General features: G+C 57.9%; 1 protein-coding gene across 2 annotated transcripts in view; it reads right to left on the bottom strand.

Annotated features, from left to right (window-relative positions):
* Positions 1-2,139: 2,139 nt before the first annotated feature.
* Pias4 (protein inhibitor of activated STAT, 4) overlaps positions 2,140-24,597 on the bottom strand; it is a 30,847-nt gene continuing 8,389 nt past the window's right edge. The window contains exons 2-12 of one of the 2 annotated variants that reach the window (XM_013505234.1): positions 23,273-23,362; positions 19,874-20,300; positions 8,127-8,211; positions 7,894-7,935; positions 7,552-7,642; positions 7,303-7,431; positions 7,122-7,227; positions 6,012-6,085; positions 5,617-5,777; positions 4,077-4,207; positions 2,140-3,697 (exon numbers count right to left, since the gene is read on the bottom strand). In XM_013505234.1, coding sequence (XP_013360688.1) covers positions 3,426-3,697; positions 4,077-4,207; positions 5,617-5,777; positions 6,012-6,085; positions 7,122-7,227; positions 7,303-7,431; positions 7,552-7,642; positions 7,894-7,935; positions 8,127-8,211; positions 19,874-20,300; positions 23,273-23,362 — 1,608 coding nt within the window. In that variant the 3' untranslated portion in view covers positions 2,140-3,425. The remainder of the gene's footprint in view (positions 3,698-4,076; positions 4,208-5,616; positions 5,778-6,011; positions 6,086-7,121; positions 7,228-7,302; positions 7,432-7,551; positions 7,643-7,893; positions 7,936-8,126; positions 8,212-19,873; positions 20,301-23,272; positions 23,363-24,597) is intronic. The other variant, XM_005405818.1, reaches the window with a different exon arrangement.

Genomic DNA, 24,597 nt, shown 5'->3' on the forward strand with positions numbered 1-24,597 from the left:
TTTTCTTGGGGGGCAGGGGGTAGCAGGGAGGGAGGGTCTGTGGTGCCGATTCTAGATCCTTATCTGGGGCTTGTGGGGGTGCAGGCTGGCCTGAGTTTGGTTTGCTCAGACCCCCTGCCCGGCCTTTCCCACCTGGACCATGGACAATGGGCCAAGTGGCTAATGATTGTGGTGCGGTTGGGGTATCTGGGGAGCCTATAAGATGGGAGGCCCCAGCTGGGAAGGCGAACTATATATAGCCTTGGGTGGGTGGATGTGGGCCTGTGGGGCCTGGAAGGTGCCTGAGAACAGGAGGGGCAGGTGAGCAGGAAGAACCTGCTGGGCGGGGTCCCTGGGCACCTCCAGCTTGGCTCTACTGGCTGCCAGGTACAGAGCCGGACGGAAGGTTTAGCTGGCTGGGGACAGCTTCCTGGCCCTCACTGGGAATGGGGCTCAAGCTGTAACCCCACCTGTGGGTGAAAGGCACCTAACAGCTATCTACAGGAGCCCTTCCCCTCCCACCCACACACCAGTGTCCTCTGCACAGGCAGCACGGCTGGGGAGGCCTTCAGCACGTCAAGCTTTTCCTAGGAGGCACAGGGAATCCACAGGGTCTGGAGCCACCACCCAGTCCCAGTACCTCCCGTCACGTGGACCCTGTGACAGCTGTCCTGGCTCAGAAAGGCCAAGTCACTTGCATATGTACAATCACCTGGGGTTGACCATCCTGGAACACAGGCTGGGGCCCAGAGCCCATGTGGTGAGAGCCCAGGGGGCCCAGGGCCTCTGGACCAGGAGACCGGAAGGAAGTAGCGTCAGCAGGCAGTGGCTCAGGCCCCCTGGGCCTCCTTACCCCAGCTACATTTAATTTCATCAAGATCTAAAACCCCATATGCAGTGGGCTCATATATTCAAGAGAAGTGTGTGACCCTCACCTCAGTGGAATTCCAGAACATTTATCACTCCAAAGGAAGCCCATCCATCCCTGTGATCGGTCACCCCAAACCCAGGCAACTTCCTGTCTCTGGATTTGCCTGTCCTGGGCGTTTCCTGCACATCGAGTCCATGCTGTGTGTCTTTCTGTCCGGTGTCTCCCACTGAGCACGGCGTTCTCAGGTCCATCCACGCTGTGTTGTCACAGCCCCACTCAGTGACGTTCTGGTGTGGGGATGACCTGGCCACGCAAGGGTGGGTTTGTTCCCATGCCTGGGTTGCTGCTGCTGTCCATGTACAAGCCTCGATGTGCACACGCATGCGCCTGCCTTGGCCCTGTGCCTAGTGGTGCAACTGCTGAGTCACTGCGGGCCCAGGGTTGAGTTTTTTCCTTCGGTGCTGGGTTGGGAGCCCCAGCCTCTATGTGTGAGGTGAGCGCCTGCCACTGAGCCTCCAGCTGCAGTGCCAAACTCTGGTTCCCACCAGCGGCTGTTCCCACCTGCATCCCGGCTGAGCGCTCTGATCCCAGCATCCTGTAGGTGTCGAGTAGCATCTCTTGGATTCCTTTCTGCCAGTACTGATCACCAGTGTGTGTCCTGGTAGGCTACTTGTCCATTCAGGTGGACAGGGAAAACCTTGGAATTTAGAGGGGGTTCTGAATCCTGTCAGACCCAAACCACCTCACTCAGCCCTCACCCCACCCCCTTCCCCTAGCAGAGACACCGCTTAGACCCAGAGGGTGAAAGTGACAGGTCCCTCACGGAACAAAGCGCTGGGCAACTCCGGGGAGGGGCCCTCAACTTCTCCTTGGTCCCCTCCTTGCTGTGGGAGCCATGTGACACATGTTAAGGCAAGAAGGGCACAGAAGACACCTATAATCCCAGCACTCGGGAGGCTGAGGCAGTTCAAGGTCAGCCTGGGCTACAAAGTGAGCTCAAGGCCAGCCTAAAGAGATACCCCCATGCATAGAGATACCCCATCTCAAAAAGAACCCCCCATGCCAAAAAAAAGGAGGCTGAGGCAGGAGGATCACTGCAAGTTGTGGGCAGAGTTTAAGATCAGCCTGAACTACAAAGCAAGACTGTCTCAAAACAAAAAAACTAAAAAAATACCAGCTGGGGACGTAGCTCAGCTGACAGTGCCTGCCTAGCAAGCGCAAGGTCATGAGTTCGATTCCTGATACTCCCCCCCCCAAAAATACCCCAAATAAACAGGACACAAAACAGATGCCTCTGTGGCTTTATGTTGACCTTTTTTATTTGCATTTTTAAAAAACAATTAAATTAGAATACAAATATTAGAAAAGAGCGGCCCTCGCTGCCTGTGCAGGCGGGTGGCCAGCTGCAGCGGAGTTCATACAGTTAAGACTGAATGTGCCCTCATCCAGACCACAGTCCCCTCCTCTAGACCTGAAGTGATATTGCTTCCTGATTAGGACAGTTCTGCTCAGACCGGGAACCGGGGGGTGGGTGGGCGGGGCGGGAAAAGCACAACAGAAGGGCCAGGCCAAGGGGTCGAGGATACCCCACCTGCCCTCACTGTCTCCTGGGACACCCCTGAGGCCCAGGACCTGGGAGAGCTGGCAGGGGCCCCAGAGCCTCCTGGGCCTGGCTGGTTTGGTGCCAGGAGCAGGACAGGCGGGCTGGAGGCTGCCCCCACCTGTCCTGTTGGAAGATCAAGGCTGGGGGGAGGAGGCGCCAGGCGAAGCCTCGTACCCGTGGAAAAACCCAAGAGCGAGAAGAAGGGAGGGGGAACCACCCGAAATCCTGCGGGCCCTGGGGACCCCGATGGCAGGGGGCCGGTGTGGACATCCGTGCTGTTCCTAGGGAGTTAACCTGAATTGGAGTTACCGAGGTAGCTGGCTTAGGAAACGGAGACCCCCACACACCACACAGTGCCGCACTTGGGGCCCCTGCCTCCCCCGGGGAGGTCCTGGCCGCCGCCGGGTCTTCAAAATACCAAGTTATTGCACTTTCAAAAAATACATGTCTGTGGCGAGCCCCTCCCCGGCCCCTCCCCCAACCCACGCCATGGCTTCTTAGCTAAAATGCGGAGAGGAGCAAGGGAAACAGATGCCCGCAGAGGCAGGGCGGTTTCTGGGGAGCTGGCCCGTCCCCACCGGGTCCCTGGACGTCGGCTGGAATGCTCGTGGGGAGGGACAGGGGTGCCTCCCAGGCCCTGCCTGCCGCCCTGCCTGGGCTCAGCTGTCTGGGGAAGCCCAGGCTGTCCGGGGGGCAGCTGCGGTGCCCGCAGCTTGCCTTGTTTTTTTAAGAGTTTAAATCTTTGTTTTTTTGTTTCGTGGTTTTTTTTTTTCCTTTTTTTTTTGTCATTTTACTGTTTTTTAATCCCCTCGAGAGGAGAGTCCAGAGGTCCAGAGGCAGGAGCCAGGGACAGGGGTGCAGAAATAAACGGACAACGAGAAGAAAAGCCAAGTCCCTCCCCTGGCGCCCGGCCGCCGCCCTCCTCACTGAGCACCAGGAAAGCTGTGTCTGGCGGCGGTGGCCGCGGCCAGGTCAGCAGGCCGGCACCAGGCCCTTGGGCAAAGGGCAGCGGCGCTTGGGCCGGGGGCCCTCTTCATCCTCCTCCTCGTCCTCCTCGTCCTCTTCATCCTCCTCCTCTTCGGATGACGAGCTATCCAGCGTGAGGTCCACCACGTCGGCACCCGGCTTCCCGTTCTCCACACTGCCCACCGGGCCCGCCCCGCCTCCTGTGCCACCCAGTGCCGTGCCACCGCCACCGCTGTTGACGCTGGGGGTGGGCACCAGCCCGTTGGTGTCCGAGGTGCCTGCAGGCAACAGGGAAGGGGACACAGGTGTTCAAGATGCTGCCGACGAAGAGCAGGAACTGAACCTGGCTTCCTGGCGCCTAGAAATCAGTGCTACCCAACAGTGGCTTTGCGTAAAAACTCCCAACAAAGGTGTGTACGGCGGCAACGCTCCTGACATCCCAGCACTCTGAGAGGCAGAAGCAGGAGGATCCCAAGTTAAAGCCTAGTCTGAGCAATTTAAAAGAGACTTAGCGGGACCCTGTCACACAACAAAAAATTAAAAAGGGCTGGGGATATCGCTCAATACAAAGGCCCTGGGTTCAATCTCCACTCTTAAAAAACGAAACAAAAAACTGCCCAGAAGCAGGACACGGGGTGATGGGTCCAGGGGACTCACCGAGCACTAGGATGGGGCCCTGCGGGCTGCAGCTCCGCTCCTTCTCTGCACGGAGGGGGCACCACGAGCCGTCAGCCAGGAACTCGATCTCATCGGCGTCCTCGCACTCGCTCAGGATCTTGGACAGGAGCCTGGGGCAAGGCAGGCAGGGGGCTGACAGGGCTGTGTCCCCGCAGGTTAGTGTGCACCGCTCTGCTCTGAGGCCGCCCTCCTGTGTGAGGACCTGTGCCTCCCTCACCCCGAGACCGCAGTCCCTGGGACCCCACCCTTGGCCACACCCTGTCTGCACATGGGGAAACAGAGGACCAGACGGGGACCCACACTCCTGAAGTCACAAGGCCGGCCTACCCGGCTCCAGTGTCACAGCCCGTGGAGAGCTCCCTGAGCGCAGGGCTGGGCTACAAGGCGGACGTGGGGATTCACCCAGCTTGGGCCGTGACGGGTGGTGGAGCCCATGCGGCAACGCCTGAGCCCAGGATCCTCCCTCAGGCCGTCTCCTGGGCTGCACCAGGGCCCTGGGTAATGGAGGCCAGGGCTGGAGAGGGGCACAACCACCTGCCCTGGACCTAGAGGCCTGGGGCTGTCAGAGCTGCTGCTGCTGCCGCCGCCTAGGGCCTGAGCCACTGCTCCCGGCTGGAGGGGAAGGTAGCTGGGGGCGCAGCTGCCAGGCTGGGAACAGAGCACCCATTCAGGCCCAGCCCACGTGCCCAGTCCCGGGGCCCTCGTTCCTCCCCACCCTGGACCACGGGGGCAGCGGCTGGGGCCCTCCAGGGAGGCCCGGGGCTCAGTGCTGGCCGGCCCTGGGCTCGCGTCGCCAGGCTGTGCTAGGTCTCAGTCTCCTCAGTAAGGTGGGAGAGGCTGAGAAGCACAGCTCAGTGTTGGGCACGCGCCTGTCTCTGCAAATGAGAACCCAGGGCCGGGTCCTGTGACAGGGACAAGCGCCTGAAAAGGGGTCCATCTGGGGAATAAAGCACATCCCACGGTGAGACCGGCCCTGGGTCCCAGGTGTGCGGCGCCTCAAGAAAGCTGAGACGGCAGCCCTGCACCCTGCCTAGAGCAGCTCTGGGGATGGGCGGGGTGTGGTCAGGGCCTGGCAGGAGCCTGGTTAGTGGATGCAGACAACGGGGCTCGGTTTCCTGAAACCTAAAACCAGGGCGGTTTCTCTTTTGGGGAGCAAGGACCTGCCCCACCCTCTGCAGCACGAGAGGCTGCACAAGGCACCCACAGCTAGAGCCACTCGAGAAGGAATCCACAAGCTGGGCGAGACGCCTCTTTCCACCCTCCTACAAGAAAGGGCAGAACGGCGTCACAGGGAGCGCTTGGGCCCCTGTCCTATTCGGGAAGGACCCGAGTCTGCAAGCTCCAGGTCACAGAGGCACCATGACGGTCCGAGGCCCCGGCTACGGGGCTGTTGCGGCCAGCAGGGCAAAGGCTCTGACAAGTTCTTCAGGGAGGAACCAGCCTTTAGGGCCACCAAGGCTGCTAAGGCTGTGCGGCCTCAGCCTCACATACAAATGAAGGCCGCAACCTCGAGACTCACCCGTCGATAATGAGCTGGTCGTAGGGGGCTGGCTTGTCACACACCGGGCACATCCAGGTGGGCTTCTTCTCGTTCATCTGCAGGTAGAACACAGCGTCGAAGCACTGCAGGTGTGCGCAGGTCTCCGCGCGGCAGGGCACTGAGAGCCGCATCTTCACCAGCTGTGGGCGCAGGGAGAAGAGTAAGTCCAGGCCACCAAGGCCAGTGCTGTCCCCAGTCTGTCCTGTTGTGTTATCCTCTTCACCTACTGCGACGGGACACCAAGGGGACAACACCAAGGCCAGCCCTGCCCTCCAGGGCTCCTATGCATGGAAACAGCCGCCCCTCACGACGGAGGAGTCACAGGCCACACGGCTCTGGGGGAGAGACAGGAGGGGACCCGTTACACTACTCACCGGGCAGATGAGGGAGACCCGCACGCCGGTGGTGGCAATCTCGCTGTCGGGGTCCAGACGCAGCTTCTCCTTGACTGTGGGGAGGGGACGGGGTGGCGTCAGAGCGGAAGGTACTGTGCAGCTGGGGCTCAGCATCCCTTCCCCCGCAGAAGAGGAGCATCCCTGACAGGAAGGCCGCGGTCCAGCTGCACAGCTCAGGGCCGGAGGCGCCCGGGAAGCAGGCACCCTGCCTGCCAGGCCTCTGCTGACCCTACAGGCATTTCCAGGAAGGATGCACAGAATGGGGCCACCCATGGCGCGCGCTGTGTGACCTTGTTGCTTCTGCCACTGAGGCATTGTCCCAAGGACTCACGAGGTCCTCAGCTGAGCTACCCTGCCTCAAACTGACCACAGCCTCTTCTGCTGCTGGGGCAACACCACACCATGGGCTCCCCCATGGCACAGACCTGTACCCCAGCGGGGACATGGCTTCTGCCACATGTCCCCATGGATTTGGGCTGCTCCCGAAGAAATCTGCAGGCCCAGAGCATGACAGGCCCCTATCAGGAAGACGCCGCAGCCACGGAATTTAAGGAGATCTGGGCAGCTGTGAGGCCCACAAGTCCCTGGGAAGGCCTCCCCTACCTGCGGTGGGCCACTTTCTATCTTTGTTTTGAGACAGGGTCTCAATATGTAGCTCAGGTTGGCCTTGAACTTGCGGTAAACCTCCTGCCTCCCAAGAACAGGGATTATGGGTGTGTGCCACCGGGTGCCACGTCCTGCAGCTTTTAGTTTTTTGTTTGTTTTTGTCCTTTTGAGACAGGGTCTCGCTAAGAAAGTTCAGGCTGGCCTTGAGCTCACTTTGTAGCTCAGGCTGGTCTCGAACTCTCCGTGACCCTCCTGCCTCAGCCTCCCGAGTGCTGGGATCACAGGCATGCGCCACCATGCCCGGCTGGTTTTTCAAGTGCTCTACTCGGCACAAGCACACAACAGATAAAAACCTGCCGGACCCTTGTTCTTCTATCTCCCACCGGCACCCCGTCCACCCTCGCTCCACCAGGTGCCACTGGCAGAAAGGCCAACAAGCACTGGGTCTGGTCCCCTTGGCACCCACCCTGGCTGCGTGCTCACCTAGTGCCTTGCACAGCTCCGGGTGCTTCACGCCGATGGTTTCCAGCCTCTGTAGCAGCTCTGCTGAGGTCAGCTGCCGCACCAGGTAGAGGGCGGCCGAATAGCTCTGCAGGAGCCAGGGTGTCAGCAGGGGTGGAGTGTCGGGGTGGGCAGGGCATCGGGGGCTTTGCGGTACACTCACCTTGCCGTAGTTCCCCCAGGTGACGGTGATGCGGTTGGTGGCAGAGGACAGGTACATGAGGTGGGTGAGGTTGATGGGGCGGCAGGGCCTCTTGGGCTCCACTCCGGGCTTGTTGGAGGGGTAGTACCCCTGCGTGCAGACCAGCAGCTCAGCCTGAGGCCTCCTCGCGCGAGCCCCGCCCCTCACTCTGCCCCGCCCCTTCTTCACGCCCCCACCCCCACCCTGGTGCCCAGGCGCGAGGGTCCTCACCGGGACTGAGCAGTAGCTGTGGTTGACTTTGACGGCGATGTTGGGTGGGTACTGGTCCTCCTGAGGACAGCTGGTGTCTGAGTAACAGATTCTGCAAAGACAGCGGGGACCATGGGGCTGCTTTGGGGAAGAGGGGAGGGAGGAAACTGTCCCAAATCCCAGGGACAAGGCTGAGTACAGGGTCGGGACGAAGGGCTGGGCGATACACGGGGGCCAGTGTCTGTGTCCCCGACGGCAGAGAGCAGGAGGCAGCTGCCATGTGTATGGCGCGGGGAGGGAAAGTTGTATCACCAGGACAGGGTGACAAGGGTGCGCCCTGGGGTGCAGGCACACCTGGCCTACCTTAGGACGACCTGCACGGCCTTGACTCCAGGCTGCAGCTCTCTGTGGAGGGAGAAGAGCGGTCAGGGAGGCAGGCAGCCAGCACAGTGACCATCAGCCAGGGCAACCAGGGGACCCGACTGCCCCCAACCCGGTACTGGGAAGGTGCCAGTCATCCTGGCCCACGCAGGAAAGGGGCACCGCCCACCCCAGGTGCGGGAGCAGCTGCCGTGGGGCGGGGCGGGGGGTCACACCTGGAGTTCCGGATCAGCTCCACCTGCCTGGGCGTCAGCGCGAAGATGCAGGGGCTCTCCTGCAGCTTCTCATTATTCTGTGGGACTGAGAGCAGACGGGGTCAGAGCTGCTCTGCTTCCTGGCCAGCGCCCGCCAGCCCCTCCTTGGCCCGGGACAGGCGGTGGATGGACACAGGGCTGCCCAGGGTGACCTCTCCTCTGGGGCCACTCTCCACAGCCTGTGACTCTGGGGCCACAGTCTTGCCTGCTACCGCCCACTGAGGGCCCCCGCGGATCAAGGCTGTGCAGAAAGGGGGAAGAGAGAAGCTCCCGCTCCCACTCCTTCTCCCTCGGGCGGCACAGGTGCCGGCGCCGGCCGTCCCTCCACCAGCCACTTCAGCCAGCGCTGCCTTGGGCTCTCAGGCCAGAGGAGGGGACTGAGGAAGTGCGTCCAGGGCCACAGAAGCAAGAGCGAGGGAGGCTGGCTCACACTGCACACACGGCCTCATTCATAACCACAAAGTACCTACTGGGTGCAGACAGCACAAGGAGCCCACTGGAAGTGGAGGTCGGCAGAGATTTCTCAGAGGGATGGGAACATGATGATTACCCGCCTGGGTTCTTCCTGCCCCATTACAAGATGGAAATGCTTTTCTTTTTTGTTTTTCTTTTCTTGGTTGTTTTTTTTTTTTGTACCGGGAATCAAACTTAGGACTTTGTGCTTGCCAGGCAGGCGCTTGTCCCACTGAGCTATACCCTCAATCCTTTTTGGCTGTTTTGAGACAGGGTGTCACCATGTAGTTCAGGGTGGCCTGGAACTACAGGCCAGGCAGGCCCAGGCAGGCCTCAAATTTGTGGAGATCTTCCTGCCTCAACTTTCCAAGTGGAAGCCAGGCGTGGTAGCACACACCTGTAATCCCAGCACTGGGGAGGCTGAGACAGGAGGATCACTGCAAGTTTGAGACCAGCCTGGGCTACAAAGTGAGCTCAGAGCCAGCCTGAACTGCATAGCGAGACCCTGTCTCAAAAAGACCAAAAATAAAAAATTTATAAACTTTCCAAGTGCTGGGATTATAGGCGTGCACCACCACACCCAGCCAAGGATAGGGATGCTTTGAAGCCAATAAGAAACACCAATTTCCTAACACCTGTGTGATCAGGCCAAAGGGAAAATTATACTGTACTTCCAATGCTTCAAGTAAAAAAAAAAAAAGCTAAGCATGGTGGTACATGCCTGTAATCTCAGTACTTGGGCAGTTGAAGCAGGATCCCCACAATTTCAAGGCCAACTCACAATACAAACTGAGACCTTGTATAAAATAAATAAATAAATGAAAGGTTTCCAGACGAATGATCAAGGTTTTCTCCCTGAGAAGGTGGAAAAAGAAGCGCAAATTAAAGACAAAGTAGCGGGCGTGGTGGCACACGCCTATAACCCCAGCACTTGAAAGGCTGAGGCAGGAGGATGACTGTGAGTATAAGGCCAGCCTGGGCTACATAGGTGAGTTCAAGGCCTGTCTGGAAAACCTTTTCACCTATTAAAGCAACCAAATTCAAAATTAAAACCTTTCCACACAGAAAGCTGCAGGTCCAGACTGGCGAATTCCAGGCAAACAGGGAACAAATCTTTACCCAAACTCTTTCAGAAACACAAGGAAAGAACATTTCCCAATCTACTTTATGAAGTGAGCATAACTGATACCAAAACCTGAAGAAATGCATCAGGAAAAAAATTAGATCAGGCATGGTACCACAGCACGTCATCACAGCACTGCGGGAGGCTCAGGCAGGAAGATCACAAGTTCAAGCCCAACCTGGGCAACTTAGGGAGACCTTCTGTTTTTTGTTTTTTTTTGTCTTTTTTTTGAGACAGGGTCTTACTATGCAGTTCAGGCTGGCCTTGAGCTCACTTTGGAGCCCAGGCTGGTCTTGAACTCACAGTGATCCTCCTGCCTCAGCCTCCCGAGTGCTGGGATTACAGGTGTGCACCACCATGCCCGGCCAGGGAGACCTTGTTGTCAAAATAAAAAAGAGTTGGGGATGGAGCTCAGTGCAGAGGCCTCAAGTTCAACCTCTAGTACCAAAAGAAAAGAAAATTACTAATACATATTGCTCATGAACAGAGACATAAAGAAACTTTGACAAAATGGAAGCAAGGCCAGGTATGGTGGGGCACGCTTGTAATCCCAGCACTCAGGAGATTGAGGCAGGAGGACTGCTTCAAGTTCGAGGCCAGCCTGGGCTACAAAGTGGGTTCAAACCAGCCTGAACTGAATAGCAAAACCCTGTCTCAACAAGACCAATAAAACAAAAACACAGGGGGAGCAAATGCCAGGCATGGTGGTGCACACCTATAACCTCAACACTCAGGAGGCTGAGGCAGGAGGATTGCCTCCAATTTGAGGCAAGCCTGAGCTACACATTGAGTTCAAGGTCAGCCTGAACTACACAGCAAGACCCTATCTCAAAAACAAAACAAAACAAAAAAGGGAGCAAACATCCCAGATCCCTGGGATTTGTCCAGGAATACAAATTTGTTTTTCTTTCTGCTGTTTTGTTTGATACCAGGGACTGAACCCAGATTGTGCTGGGAAACATCCTCAGCCCTTTTTTATTTTTTAATTTTGAAACAGGGTCTCATTAAATTGCCCAGGCTGACCTAGAACTTGATATCCTCGTGCCTCAGCCTCCCAAGTACCTGGAAGGACAGGTGTACACTACTGTGGCTCAAGGTTGAATGTGGAAACCTCTCTACAGCCACTAGAATGACTAAAATTATTATTACTTTTTTTTTTTTCCTTTGAGACAGGGTCTCACTATGCAGTTCAGCCTGGCCTGGAGCTCACTTTGTAGCCCAGGCAACGATGCTCCTGCCTCAGCCTCCTGAATGTTGAGGTTATAGGTGTGCACCACCACGCCCGGCCTAAATGACTGAAATCAAATGAATAACAACTGCAAGTGCTGATGAAGTTACAGAGCAAGTGGCAGCTGCTAGTGGTGAGGCTTATGAATGTTGTAACCACTTCGGCAAATGGCCTTGTAAAATCCAACGATGCTCCACTCTAGCTTGCCAATTCTACTGCTAGGCGTTTATTCCCTAAATAAACAGAAACATCAGTACACAAAGCCTGTACACCAAGCATGCAGCACACACCTGTAATCCCCAGCCCTCAAGAGGATGAAGCTGGGGCCAGGGATGTAGCTCATCGGACAGCACCTGCCTGGCAAGCGCAAGGTCATAAATTAGATTCCCAGTGCTTGGAAAAAAAAAAAAAAGGTTGAAGCTGGAGGAGTGAGAGTTAGAGATCAGCCTGGGTCACACAGTAAGAGCCTTCTTTTTTTTTTTTTTTAAAAAAAAAAAAAAAAAAAAGGCCTGCCACAGGATGTTTATTCATCCCAACAGCCGTAAGCTGGAAACAACCCAAGTGCCCTCCAATGGCAGAACAGGCGTGACAGAGTCACACGATACAGACACAACCTAAAAACATTATGCTGAGCTTGGTGAGGTGGCACACACCTATCACCCCAGCTACTCAGGAGGCTGAGGCAGGAGAATCCCAGTTTCTTTTTTCTTTTTTTTTTTCTTTTAAAAATAAAAGGAGGACAACATTAACAGACAACCTTTTACAAAATAGCAAAAGAACAGTACAGACAATACAGAGTTACAAACAAAGTGGTAGGAAATTAACCATGCTTGTTGTGTTACATATTGGTATCTTCAAAGTGGTTTCTCAGAGAATCCCAGTTTCAAGGGCACCTTGGAAAATTTAGGGACACTACGTCTCAAAGTAGTGGGGTGTGGCTCAGTGCTGACTGCTTGCTGAGCAAAGGCTCTGGGAAAGAAACAAAAACCCCGACCCCTTTGGGGAGCTGGGGGCCATGGGTCTCCAGGGGTTCCAGTCAAGTGGAAAACACAAGTGCTGTGCTCTGCACCCCTTACGCTCCTACTGCCTGGGAAGGTGTGCGGGTGCATGCTTGTACCAGTTCCCCTCACCCTGGGTCCCAGTGGAGACTGATCCCAGGACCCCTCAGGCACCATAATCTGCAGGTGCCCAAGTCCCTGACATCAAAGGGGACTGTGCACACACCATCATACATGCGTTAAGCCACCCAGCCCCAGGTGACACCTGATACCTGTGCCATGTCCATGCACAGCATATGGCTGTTCTACTGTGCAGCTTAAGGACAGCGACAGGAAGGAGTCAGACTCGATTCTGAGGAGGAATACTTCACCCCAGCTGGTGGAGTGCTGGAGTCTGTGGCTGCAGAAGCCCAGACACGGAATGAGACCTGGCGGGGAAGAGGGCACAGGCAGGCACGGCGACTACTTCTGCAGGGTGGACAGAGATGGAGGCTTGACGCCCACCATAAAATAAACCCTTTGTAACTGGGATGGGAAAGGCTCCTACAAGGGCTTGGTAAACACCGCCACTGCTGTGGGTGCTGCGTCTGCCATGACTGCTCCACGGAGCCACCGAAGAGGTGAGCACCCAAGGAGGTGACCAGCACCGGCGTTACTTGGCTTACAAGAACAAGCTAGTGGCTGAGCCGGGCCTGGTAGCACAAGCCTGTCATCCCAGCACTCTGGGAGGCTGAGGCAGGAGGATCACATTGTTAAGCCCTGCCTGGGTAACTTAGTAACATAGCAAGATCCTGTCTCAAAATACAAAAAAGAGCTGGAGGCACAGCTCAGGGTGAAGGCTCTGGGTTTAAGCCTAGTATTGTAAAATAATTAAAAAAGAATAAAAGCAGCTAGGGCTGTTTGGGTTTAGATTCCAGCCCAAAGCCCTCCAGGCTGGGCCCACCTCTTGCTCCTCCAAAGGCTTGGTTCTCAGAGGTCCATTACTAGGTCTACAGCTTGGGCCCAAAAAAGAGGTGACTTCAGTGACTGTCACCCCATACCATCCACATCCCACTTGTTTGTCGAGAGCCTGGCTGGTCCCTGGGTGCCAACAGGCTGTGGGGCCCCGGCGGGGGTGGGGGTGGCATCCAGGAGGGCTGGCTAATTGGACAGCAGGGCGCATACGGGCCACCTGCAGGCACGCCCAGATCTGCCCACAGCACCTGGGGAGCAATTATTCTGGGGCCAGGGAGGAGGGAGAGGCTGTCCAGAAGCTGACACCGGAGCTGGGCGTACAGGCTGGAAAAAGGTCAAAGCATCGCTCTGCATAGGTGGGGCACCCGCCACCCAGCTCCTAGGGAGGCTGAGACAGGAAGATAGTGAGTGCAACATCAGTCTGTGCAATTTACTGAGACCCTACCTCCAACCTCAAACTGGAAATATCGCTCAGTGGTGAGCGCTGGCTGAGCATGCTCCAAAGCCTACGTCCCAGCCTTGGCACCTCCAAAAAGGAAAAAAACTCACCTCACCTCACCTCACCTCACCAGCAGGGCTCCTTGTAGACAGGAGTGGAGGATGGGTCCCCAGCAAGTGGTGAGAAGCCACCCAGTGGGCCCCAGAGCTCACATGCAGGAGTCCGGTCACCAAGGACCAAGGACTGGACCCTTTCCTGATAGGCGCCTTCGTGCAGCGAGGGTGTGAGGGCGCCAAGCTGGGGGTGGGGGTGGGGATACGGGAACACACGGCCACCCTGCGCCACTGGGAGGGGCTGTGGAGTCTCCCTAACGCTGCCTCTAACACGGTGGGTGCCAGCGGGTGCACCCTGCCAACTGTTCAGGGCCAGAAACTCCCTCGTCCTTTGGTCCCCACAAATGCCCAGTGCCCTGGCAATCCCTGCAGCTGTTTCCCAGCATCCCCCTGGGGCGACCCCTCCCTGCCAGCACCGCAGGCCCCCTTGCTGGTACGGCTTCCCCCAAACTCCAGGCGCTGACACCACCCCACGCCCCCGGCCCACCCACTCCCCTCACTCCCCTCAGTCACCTCCACCAGCCCTGCTCAGCGCCACACTTGTTCAGCGGGCACTGTCCACACTGTCCACACTCCTCCCCAATCCCAGCAGCCAAGCGCAACCTGGCTCAGGTCCTTTGCACCCAGTCCCCTGCGGAACCTTCCCCACCAAAGACGTTCCTGGCCCTGTGCCTGTCCGTGAGCAGACGCTGCCACTGAGGGGCTTCCCTCAGCACTTCGCTCGAAAACCGCAAACCCAGCTGGGCATGGGGGGCGCACGCCTGTTATTCCAGCACTCCAGCAGGCTGAGGCAGGAGGATAACAAATTTGAGCCCAGCCTGGGCAACCTAATGAGACTCTGCTCAAAATAAAAAGTGGTTGCGGATGTAGCCCAGTGTAAAGGCCCTGGGTTCCACCCCCAGTACTGAAAAAAGCAGAAAGAAAATCCTGCTCCGCTGCCTGACACTTTGAGCTCCTTCAAGAGCAACACACTTCCCCATGTCCTCTGACGCAGTCCAGAGGTGCCAAGGTCAGGCATGCAGGCCAGCTCAAGGCAGGGACACCAAAGGGCCAGAAAGCACTTCTGCTATCACCTGGGGTTCCTGTGAGGCCAGAGGACCTTGGGGGGCCAGTGCAAGGGGCTCAGGTGGCCACAAAGGAGCTACACGAAGACCACGACCACATACATGCTGGCCTCTGGGTCCCCAGAACCACAGTGAGGGCCTGGGAAGGCCTAAGCAGCCCCTGAACCTAAGCAGACAGGAGGAGAAGGCAGAGATCGCCTCCACCCTAGACTTAGGCGGCCTCGGAGATGCTGCCGGTGATGAATATTTAATGCCCAGCAGATGCGCGATGCAGGGGGCACGGACAGCTCCCGCACTGTGTCCTGTGCTAGTTGCTGACTGGGGCTGGCTTCTGTGATGGTGGCTTGCACTTTCTTTGATGGATGTGTGATTTTACCAAGGTTTAAGTAAAAGGTAGATAAAAGGAGCACGGCTGGGTGTGGTGGCATGCACCTGTAATCCTACAACCGGGGAGGCAGAGGCAGGAGGATCACTGCGAGTTTGAGGCCAGCCTGGGCTACAAAGTGAGCTCAAGGCCAGACTGAACCACATAGCAAGACCCTGTCTCAAAAAAAAAAAAGACAATAAATTTAAAAAATAAAAATAAAAAAAAAGAACGCATTTATTTTTGCAGTACTGGGGCTGGAAACCAAGGCCCTTACTCTGAACTACATTCTCAGCCCCTTTTTATTTCTATTTTAAGCCAAGATCTTGGGGGCTGAGGCAGGAGGATTGTTCTGAGGTTGAGGCCACAGAAAAGTGAGCTCAAGGTCAGCCTGAACTGCATGGCGAGACCCTGTCTCAGAAAGACCAAAAAAAAAAAAGGACAAAATCTTGCTAAATTGTTAAATTGCCCAGGCTAGGCTCTTAACTTGGAATCCTCCTGCCTCAGCCTCCCAGGGTACTGGGACTTCTAGTGTGCACTACTACACCCAGCTCACAAAGAAATTTTATTCTTTTTTTTTTTTTTTGAGACAGGGTCTCCCTACGCAGTTCAAGCTGGCCTTGAGCTCACTTTGTAGCCTACGCTGGCCTTGAACTCTCAGTGATCCTCCTGCCTTAGCCTCCCAAGTGCTGGGATTACAGGCAAGAGCCACCACACCTAGGTGAGAATACTAGGTGAGAAATTTTAAAGAGTAGGTTGGAGAGGGATGTTCAGTAACCCATGGGACTGGAATGCACCTGTGGCAGCTCCTTGCCTCTTGGGCCCAGGTTAGCCCTGCTGCTCCAGTGGCCAGAGGATATGGAGGATCTGGGTCCGTCCGCCTCAGGGCTGATGCAACTGCATCAGGCACACAGGCCAGCCAAGCCCCAGCCTGAGCCTGGACAGTGTGGGGTCGTGGTCCGAGGGATGGGAGACTGGGAGGGCAGGGCCAGGGCAACGGTGGCCCCAGGCTCTGGGTGGGGGGCTGCGGGACAAGGCCGGGGCTCCTCTCAGTGTGGAAGCTGCCCCTCCAGCCTCACCCTGGCGTCCACGTGCAGGTTGCTTCTGGGTGGGAGGCGGGGTTGGGGCAGGGCCGGGTGTGGAGAGGGGAGCTTGGTAGAGTGAGCTCCACGCTAGCCTGCCTGCCTCCTGCCTGCTGCTTCTCAGCTCCACACTGCACCCTGCCCTGGCCCCACAGCCTGTCTGACATGGCTGAGCCACCGGACACCAGTACCGGGAAAGCACAAATCAGAAAACAGGGAGAAACAGTCAGCACTAGGAGAATACTAGGGGGGCAATGGGGTTATGAGGGGAGGCCACTCTGAGGAGGAGGCACAGAGACCCAGGTCAGGCTGGGAAGTGGTCAGGGCAAAGCCATCTGGGTACCTGGGAAAGAGCATGCCACGCAGCCACTCATGCTCCAGCCACAGAGTATACCCCAACACCACAGACGGGGTGTGGGCCCAGTCACACCCTGTCGTGGACCTCACCCCTCTGTGCCCCTTCAAGCTCTTCACTGATGGGAAGGGAAAATTCCAACCTCGAAAGACACACCAGGCCAGTGTGGTGGTGCACATGTGTCATCCCAGTACTATGGGAAGCTGAGGCAGGATGACTCCAAATTCAAGTTCAGCCTCGGCAACTAAGCAAGTTAGTGAAATTCTGTCTCAAAATTTAAGAAAATTTAACAATAGGGCTGGGCGTGGTGGCACGTGCCTGTAATCCCAGCACTTTGGAGGCTGAGACAGGAAGACTGCTGGGACTTCAAGGTCAGCCCGGGCTACAAAGTGAGTTCAAACCAGCCTGAACTACACAGAGAAAACCTGTCTCAAAACAAAACTTAACAATCACTGAGGATGTAACTCAGTGGGAAGGCCCTGGGTTCCAGCCCCAGTAATGCGGAGGGTGGGGGGAACACCAGAAAATAAAAAACAGGAAGGGTGCACAGGAACCGACTTTGCAGTTCCGGGATGCCCGGTCCCTACTAGTCGCTGCGCCCACCATCCTCCGGTCTCCATGCTGCCGCCCTTCCTCCCGGGACACCCACACGGGTCACAATGGGCTTCATTCAGCCTGGGAACAAGCACTCTTGCACCGCCAGGCCTCTGCCCTCGCTGTCCCTCTGCCCAGGACACGCTCCAGCCCCCTCCTCTTTGCCTGGTTAATGGCTGTGCTCCCTCAGGTCTCACGAAACGCAACCACTTCCTTCCAGACGTACAACAAACTGCTCCTGAACCTGCAGCCTGGCTCCTGGCTGATGAGGGACAAAGGGGGCCCCAGGGCTGCGCACCTCCAGGTGGCACTGGGGATGTCGTGGTGACGGAGCCACTCACTCTGCATGGCATGGGCTGACGGGACAGAGAGTGGCACCACAGGATGCTGGGGACCTGGGGAGGAGTTCGGAGCCAGCATTTCTGTCCTGCCCCCAACCTTGATTCCTCTCACACCTCTTAGCCTGGGACCCTCGGCTGCCAGAAGCATGGGCCAGGGCTGCTGTGACTGCTGTGTCTTGCTGAGGTCAGCAGTGGCCTTCTACCCCAGGACAGCTGGCCAGGCTCCTCTCACACAGAGGGAACTGGGTCCTCGACCTGGACAGCCCCCAGCATTGGTGCAAGCTTCAGTCTGCTGGGAAGGAGCCAAGCTGGGAGGACAGGAGTTCAGGCTGCTGTGTGACCTTGGGTGAGTCTCCTGACCTCTCTGGGCGCCAGCCCTGACCCCTGGTAGAGAGGCTGTCAGTCTCCCAAGGCCCTTGCTGCGCCTGGGCTCTGGCGTCCATCTCCAGGATCCCTCCCCTCCCCCAGCCCGGCACTACACGGGTGATTTATGGCTCCTGTCTGCCTGGCCGGGTCTCTGCCCTGGAGCTTCCCCTTGGTTCTTTTGGGGAATTGGACCTGAGTGGCTTCTTTGAGGAACTGGACCTGACCACGAGGCCTTGTTTTGGGGATGGGGGCTGGTGAAGCTGGGCAACACCAGCGCCCCCAATCTCACTGCAGGGCAGGGCAGGGCAGGGCAGGGCAGGGCAGGGCAGGGCAGGGCAGGGCAGGGCAGGGCAGGGCAGGGCAGCACCTTGGTACTGCAACTCTAGTGGCCCCAGCCTGTGCTCAGGGAACCACAACCCAGGACCTGGGTAGAAGCTGGGGTGCAGCGCAGGGGTGTGTCCCGTTGGTGGGGTCGGGGGAAGCAAGGCAGGTCAGCCTCTTTGTTCTGCCGCAGCAGCGCTCCTGGTGCAGACAGGGGAGCAGGCTCTCCCGGAGATCAGGTGACGGGGGGGGGGGGGGGGGGGCGCTCGCCTGGCACTGTGATGTATTGTGGGGCAGGGCAGAGCGGGCAGCTTGCTCAGCCTGCAGGAAGGAAGCCCTCCATGCAGGCAGGAGGCCAGGCTACCACCAGAGTTCAAAGTCACCCCTCTACCGGAACCCCAGCCTCCTGATGCTCAGCCATTCAAATAGTCACTTCGACCTCAGAGCCACCCAACTCCTCCAGGAGGCCCCAGAGCACTGGAGAAGGCTGGTTTCCAGCACCCACAGGGGCTGGAGCAGAGGCCTGGGAAGCCAGCCCAAAAGAACTGGGGACGAGCCTTGGTCCCCACAGGTGCTGTCAGACCAGCTGTCTCCCAAATGTCTCTGCTTAAATAAGTGGAGCTCAGACCAGAGGGCGGAGCCTGTCTGCATAGCCACCAGCGCCCCTTCTCCCCAATCTCCTGTGCTCCACCTCCAACCACAGCTGCCCCACCCAGTCTCACCAAGTCTGGTGGGGGTGGGTAGGAGGGGCTGCAGCCCTGGTGGCCCGCTGGCCTGAGCTGCAGTGTGTGTGTGCCAGAGAGGGGCCCCTGAGTCTTAAGGCGGGGGTGGGGGTGGGAAGGATGCTGGGTCAGCCGGAGGGGCAGTTGAGCCACCAAGCCCAAGAAGGAGGAAGAGCAGAGAAGGGGCTGTGGCAGGCAGGGGCCGACCCATGAAGAGCCAGGGCTGGAGAGCAGGTGCCAAGGACAGGCGTGGGACCCTAGGCTCCTCCCCTGGAGTGCTAGAGCTCACACTGCTGAGGGCAGGGGCTGTGCCATCCCACATGGGCTGGTAGAGAAAGCTGGACAGACACCGGGCTAGAGGTCTCCTAGAACACCTAGGAACCTGGACATACCTGAGGGCCTGTACCAGGGCCGTCCACAGGCCCAGCACTCATAGCCTGGGGGCCCTGGAGGCCGGGGACCCCTTTGCCCAGGAGCCTGGGACCATGAAGTGCTGCACACAACACCATCAACACTCAAGACAGGGGCTGGGGATTTAGCTCAGCGGCAAAAGCGCCTGCCTGGCAAGCGCAAGGTCGTGAGTTCGGTTCCCGGTACCGGAGAAAAACCAAAAAAAAAAACAAAAAACAAAAAAACAAACACTCAGGACAGGAAAAACGTGGAGGGGCACTATGGAGCCCAGGCCCATCTCGTCCCACCAACACGCCTTTGCAGACAGGAGGCAGGGTCACCTGCCTCTCACCTGTCCCACTGGGACTACACACAGGGCAGCCAGCTCCAAGACACCCTCCAGGCTGCCCTCCTCCTAAAAGGCCTCTGTGTGGGGGATGGGACACAGCCCAAGCGAAGGTGTGTCTCCTCCAAGATTACTTACAGGAAAGGCTGTAGCAGCCAGGTGCAAGGGCAGGCCTCTGCAGTCCCAGCCAATTAGGAGGGTGAGGCAGGAGGACTGTCTGAACCCAGTTTGGGCAATGCACTAAGATACCATCTCAAAAAAAAAAAAAAAACCTGAGCCCTGGTGGCTTCCAGAACCCTGGGACCTAAGACCCAACTAACAACTCATTGTTGGAAGCTGCTGGGTCACAAAGCAAGTGCTACCCACATCAGAGCTGGTCCCTGGGCCACTGTCCCCAGCATCCAGTCACACAGCAGGGATGTGGCACGGGCAGCGGCAGTGCTGGTGACACTCACCTAACTCGGTGGGCTTCAGCAGCTCGTCCAGCATGTTAAAGAAGGGCAGCTTCACCAGGCGGACCTCAGGTTTGAGTGTCTTGGTGGGCAAACGTCCCAGTCCATTCAGGTACTTCCCGTACAGCACGGGGTAGTCAATATTGGGGCCCGATAGGGGAGTCCTGGGCACGGCGCCGGCCCGCTCGTAGGCCGAGTGCACGGTGAGAGGGTCCAGGGGTCGGTGTGGTTGCGGGCCAGGCTCGGCGCTCTTCTTCGCATAGCGAGTCTCGTAGAGCTCCTTGATCTTCTTGAAGAGCTCAGGGCTGCAGTCGAACTGCACTAGCTGCAGCGCCCTGGTGACCAGCTCGTGCTTCAGCCCGCTCTTGCTGCGGCCCACAAATCCCAGCAGCATCTGCAGGTCGGAGACCCGGAAGCTCATCACCATGTTCTAAGGAAGAGCAAGCACATACACACCGCTCAGAGGGCAAGTGGGCGGGTGACGGATCCGGCCGGCATCTGGCTCTTGAGGCCCGCCTGCCCTCAGGGGTCCTCCAACTCTCTTAGGCATCTGTGACTCGGCACAAGCGCCTCGACCCCCCTCTTCTATTTCAGGTTCTCTCTTCCTATCTTCAAGCCTGAAGATGCCAAGGCAAGAACTGGGGTCCAGGCATGGTGGCACATACCTGTCATCCCAACACTCGGGGGACTGAGACAAGATCACCAAGTATTGGAGGCCTGGGATGACATAGTGAGCCCGTCTCAAAAAATTCTAAACCAAATAAACCAAAAACAGACACTGGGAAGCTCCCTCTGTCCTTAAGTAGCCTCTGCCAGGTCCCAGCCAGCGCACACTGATGGCCTCCCTGACCCTTGGTCCCTTCACAGGAATGGTCACAATTTCCACCTCCTTGGCACGGAAGAGGCACCAGGTGAGCAGGCCCACGTTGAGCACCTGGTGGAAGGAGTTCTCAACCCCTCGGAGCCACAAACACCACGGAGGTGGTCAGAACCACGATTTACTTAGTATAACCACCTGGCAGGAAGCCAGGTGGACGACCGATCACACACCAACTCAGATCCCTGAGACACCCCTGCTGAGGTAGGGTGAGCACCTGGAGGAGAGGCGGCTTGAAACCCCAGCCTGACTCTAAATTGAGGAGTTTATTACTTTTAAGTCCTCCCTCCACCAGCCACCAACACCAAGCTGGCCTCGGGTCTGCCACGTATCTCGGGCAAGGTCTCGCCCCCGGCGTCCAGCACTGGGTCATTCCCTATAGCAAGTGTCCCGGCCACTGCAGGGCTCTGAGTGGCATCCCCAGCCTCCACCTGCTCCAAGCCAAAAGCACCCCAGCATGACAGCCACCGATGTCCTCAGGCACCACGCAGGGTCCCTAGGCAGGGTCCCTGGTTGAGAACAGCTCATCTGAGGCCTTAAGCAGCTACACAGGCTGGGAACTCAGCTGGTGGCAAAGCCATAACTGTGGGTTGCCAGGATCTGGCACTGATTACCTGACCTGGTCTCTCCAGCTAATCAAAGCAAACCAGAACTCAGTGGGTCCCAGTGTGTGACCTGGCGTTGCCTGGGGTAGGGGTAGAAGATCTCAAGAGAGCCAGTGTCCTCTGCCAATGGGGCAGCTTGGTCCAGGGTCAACTCTGCTGACCAGAAGCTGGCCTGGGAAGAACGAAACTTGGTGGAGAAAGAGCCTTCGGGGGGACGGGACAGGGCGCAGCAGATGTGGACAGCTGGTGGGGGACCCAGAGCAGCCCCAGAAACCCACACACCAGCAAAGCCCAAAGAAACCAGTTGGGTGAGAGCCATCAAGGACCCTGCTGCACGTCCACACAGTGGTCTGTGTGCCAGGGGCTCTGCATTTCCATCCCTGGCCACTTAAGAGTGAGGCCCAAGGCAGGAATAAGCCTGAGAGCTGGAGCCGAGGTTCCCTGGGAGCCCTGGCCCGTTGAGGGAGCTGCATGGGCCCAAAGTGCCGTCCTGACTGCAAAGCCTGCGACAGAGTGGCCCAGCAGAGTGAAAGAGAAGCCAACGTCTCCCAGTGCCAGACACCAGCAGTCTTCTGGTGTCACAAACCTCACACGACCTGCCTCTCTTATGCAACTGAGGAAACTGAGGCCAGGAGGAAGCAGCAGCTGACTACAGGCTCTCCTGGGCACAAAGGGCAGAGCCAGCGTTCGGCTCTGTGGCTGTGGGGCTGAGGACATTTCCTTCCGTCCACCCAGACGCAGCGCGCGGGGTGCATTTGCTGGCCGGCACAGGGACACCCAGGTACACAGGCAGCCAGGGGATGCTTAGAAAGGAAGATGCTCCCCTCCACCTCCCAGACTTCCTACCTGGAGCAGGCATAACCAGGCTCTCTCCTGGAAAGTCCCAAGCCCACAAGGAGGTGGGAGGTGGGAGGCGGCAGTGCAACGAGGTGGGAGCTGACCACACCAAGGCGGGGGTGCGTGGTGGCCCTCGTGACATCATCCACCAGGCTGGACACCCAGAGTGAACGAGCCCACAGCACACTGCTCCTCCTGCCACATGCTCGTGACTCAAGTTCTGCACAGGTGCTGCCACCCAGGAGCCAGCCCTTGGGGCTTGGGGGTGAACGACGACAGACACACAGGAAAAAGCCCCAAAGCCCCAAGGATCACTTCCTGCCCTGGCTGTGAGCACGCCCTCCCCCCCCTTTTAAGATCTGTGTTTATAAACTGCGCCAGGCCCCAACAGCTTCTGGAGCCAAGCTGCACCTCGGGCTTGCTTAGAACCCACATGGGGGAAAAGCTGCCTGGGCAGAGCAGCCGTGCCTCGCCCTCTTTCTGCTCAGGCTTCTGAGGCACTCAAGAGAAACCAAGTCAGGGTCCTGTCCATAGACAAGCACACCTGTGCACAGGCTGCAAAGCTCACCCTCAAACCCGCTGCAGGGGCCACCAGTGAAAGACCTCAGCCAAGGAGCTCAATCTACCAAGGAGCCCCCTGTGTTTTCCCCTCAGATTAGCCCCTAGTGTAGCCCAAAAGACAGCATCTCCCATGTTCATGACAGTCCGGAAAAAGCTCCTGAAAAAGGAGACGTTTCAAAGGTACTGAAGGCACTTCAAGGTGGTAACAAGTGACTGCTCCAGGAGACAGAAAGGTCTGGGTCCAGGAATTCGTGCCGCAGCCGCAGCCTCAGCCTCCCTGAATGAGGTCTCTCCGTTTAGAGACTCTGAAGACAGGGTCAACCTGATTTAACTGGGATGGGGGGGTGCTCAGCCACCAGAGGGTCAAGAGGAGTTCATGAGATCGTATTTCAAGGCCCTGTACGGCATAAAAGAGAATGAAGCCCCCTCCCTCTGCCAGGGCAGGGGTGGTCCAGAGGCGCAGCCCTGCTGCGGAGAAGAGGCTGCATTTCACGGCTCCAGAGACTCCATGGAACTCCAAACCTGAAAGCCGCTGGTAGAGCTCAGACCTCTACATCTCCAAGGCAGAATCGCGTCCCAGAGGCCCGGAGAGGAACAGACGATGGTGGGGGGCTGGAGGGAGAGGGGCAAACCATGTAATCACAGAAGCCGGCGGACTAGGCTGCCTTTTGATTGGGCAAGGACAGGAAGGCATGCTAGGAGGGAGGAGCCAGTAGGGAGAAAACACCCTAGACTTTATGGAGAGAAGAGATGAAGGGGGCAGGGGTCCCCAAGCTACTGCGTGCAGCGCCTAAACGAATGCACCTTTGAAGCAAAAAGGTTCAAAGACAAGGACGCTGGGCCCTCACTTGGGCGACGAACCCGGGGAAAGGCGCATCCCAGGGATGATCTGAGTTCTGTCCCAAGAGAGTTAACTGGGGCCCCAGGCTGGGATGAGGCAGTGTCTACAGGACATGGAACCTGGACCTGAAGAATTGGGTAGCGGTAGCAGTAGCAGAAACCTAAAGAGACCCACCCACAGTGGAACTACCTAGATGGGGACCCTCAAAGGAGCAATATATGGGAAGAGATAGGAAAAGGGAAACTCAGAAGTCAGAGCTGGGTGCAGAAGAGGAGGTCTAACCGGACGTGCAGACACCCTGCAGAACGAGGGTGCAGATACAGAACAGGTTAGCATTTGCTCCTTGGCGCGCGGGGCGGAGAGCCCCCAAAACGGAGATACTGCTTCCACCGGATAGGCGGCGGGGGGAGAAGAGAGAGCCCAAGACCCAAGACTGAGACGGGGAACTTAAGACCTCTGATCTAGAATGGGGCTCAGGGCTCCAGTCCACGGGGAAGCAAAGGGGTGCTCCCGGTGGGGTCCCAAGTGTCAGGAGGGGGCGGGGCCCTGGACCCACGCAGGAGCTGAAGAGCGGACTCCAAAGCAAGCCTGCAGCGGGGAGCCCAAGCGAACGCACCGTCTGGGCCGGTTAGGGACCCTGAGGCATGCACCTGGGTCGGTGGCAGGGAACGGGGAACGCCATCCCGGAGTCAGGGGACCCCTCCAAGCAGGGACTCGCAGACCCCAGGCAAGCCCGCAGGGAAGGGAGGGAAGACCCAGACGCCGGTCCTCGGCTGCACGAGGGCGGCGAGGCGCAGACACAGCGCTCGGACCCCGCTCAGGACGAAGTCAGCTCGTCCCGCTGTCCGGGGGGATCGTGCCTGTAGCCGAGCCTGTCCCGGGTCCCAGCCTCATCGTGTCCCTTGGGAGTGGGCTCTGCCTCAAGCCAGACACTGACCCTGGCGCGGAGACCCAGGTGAGGTTTAGGGCCCCGCCCCCGGCCTCCCCGCCCCCCGCGCCCCAGGGC

This window comes from Chinchilla lanigera, unplaced genomic scaffold, assembly GCF_000276665.1.
Source record: "Chinchilla lanigera isolate Chin_1 unplaced genomic scaffold, ChiLan1.0 scaffold00094, whole genome shotgun sequence".
NCBI classification, from domain to species: domain Eukaryota; kingdom Metazoa; phylum Chordata; class Mammalia; order Rodentia; family Chinchillidae; genus Chinchilla; species Chinchilla lanigera.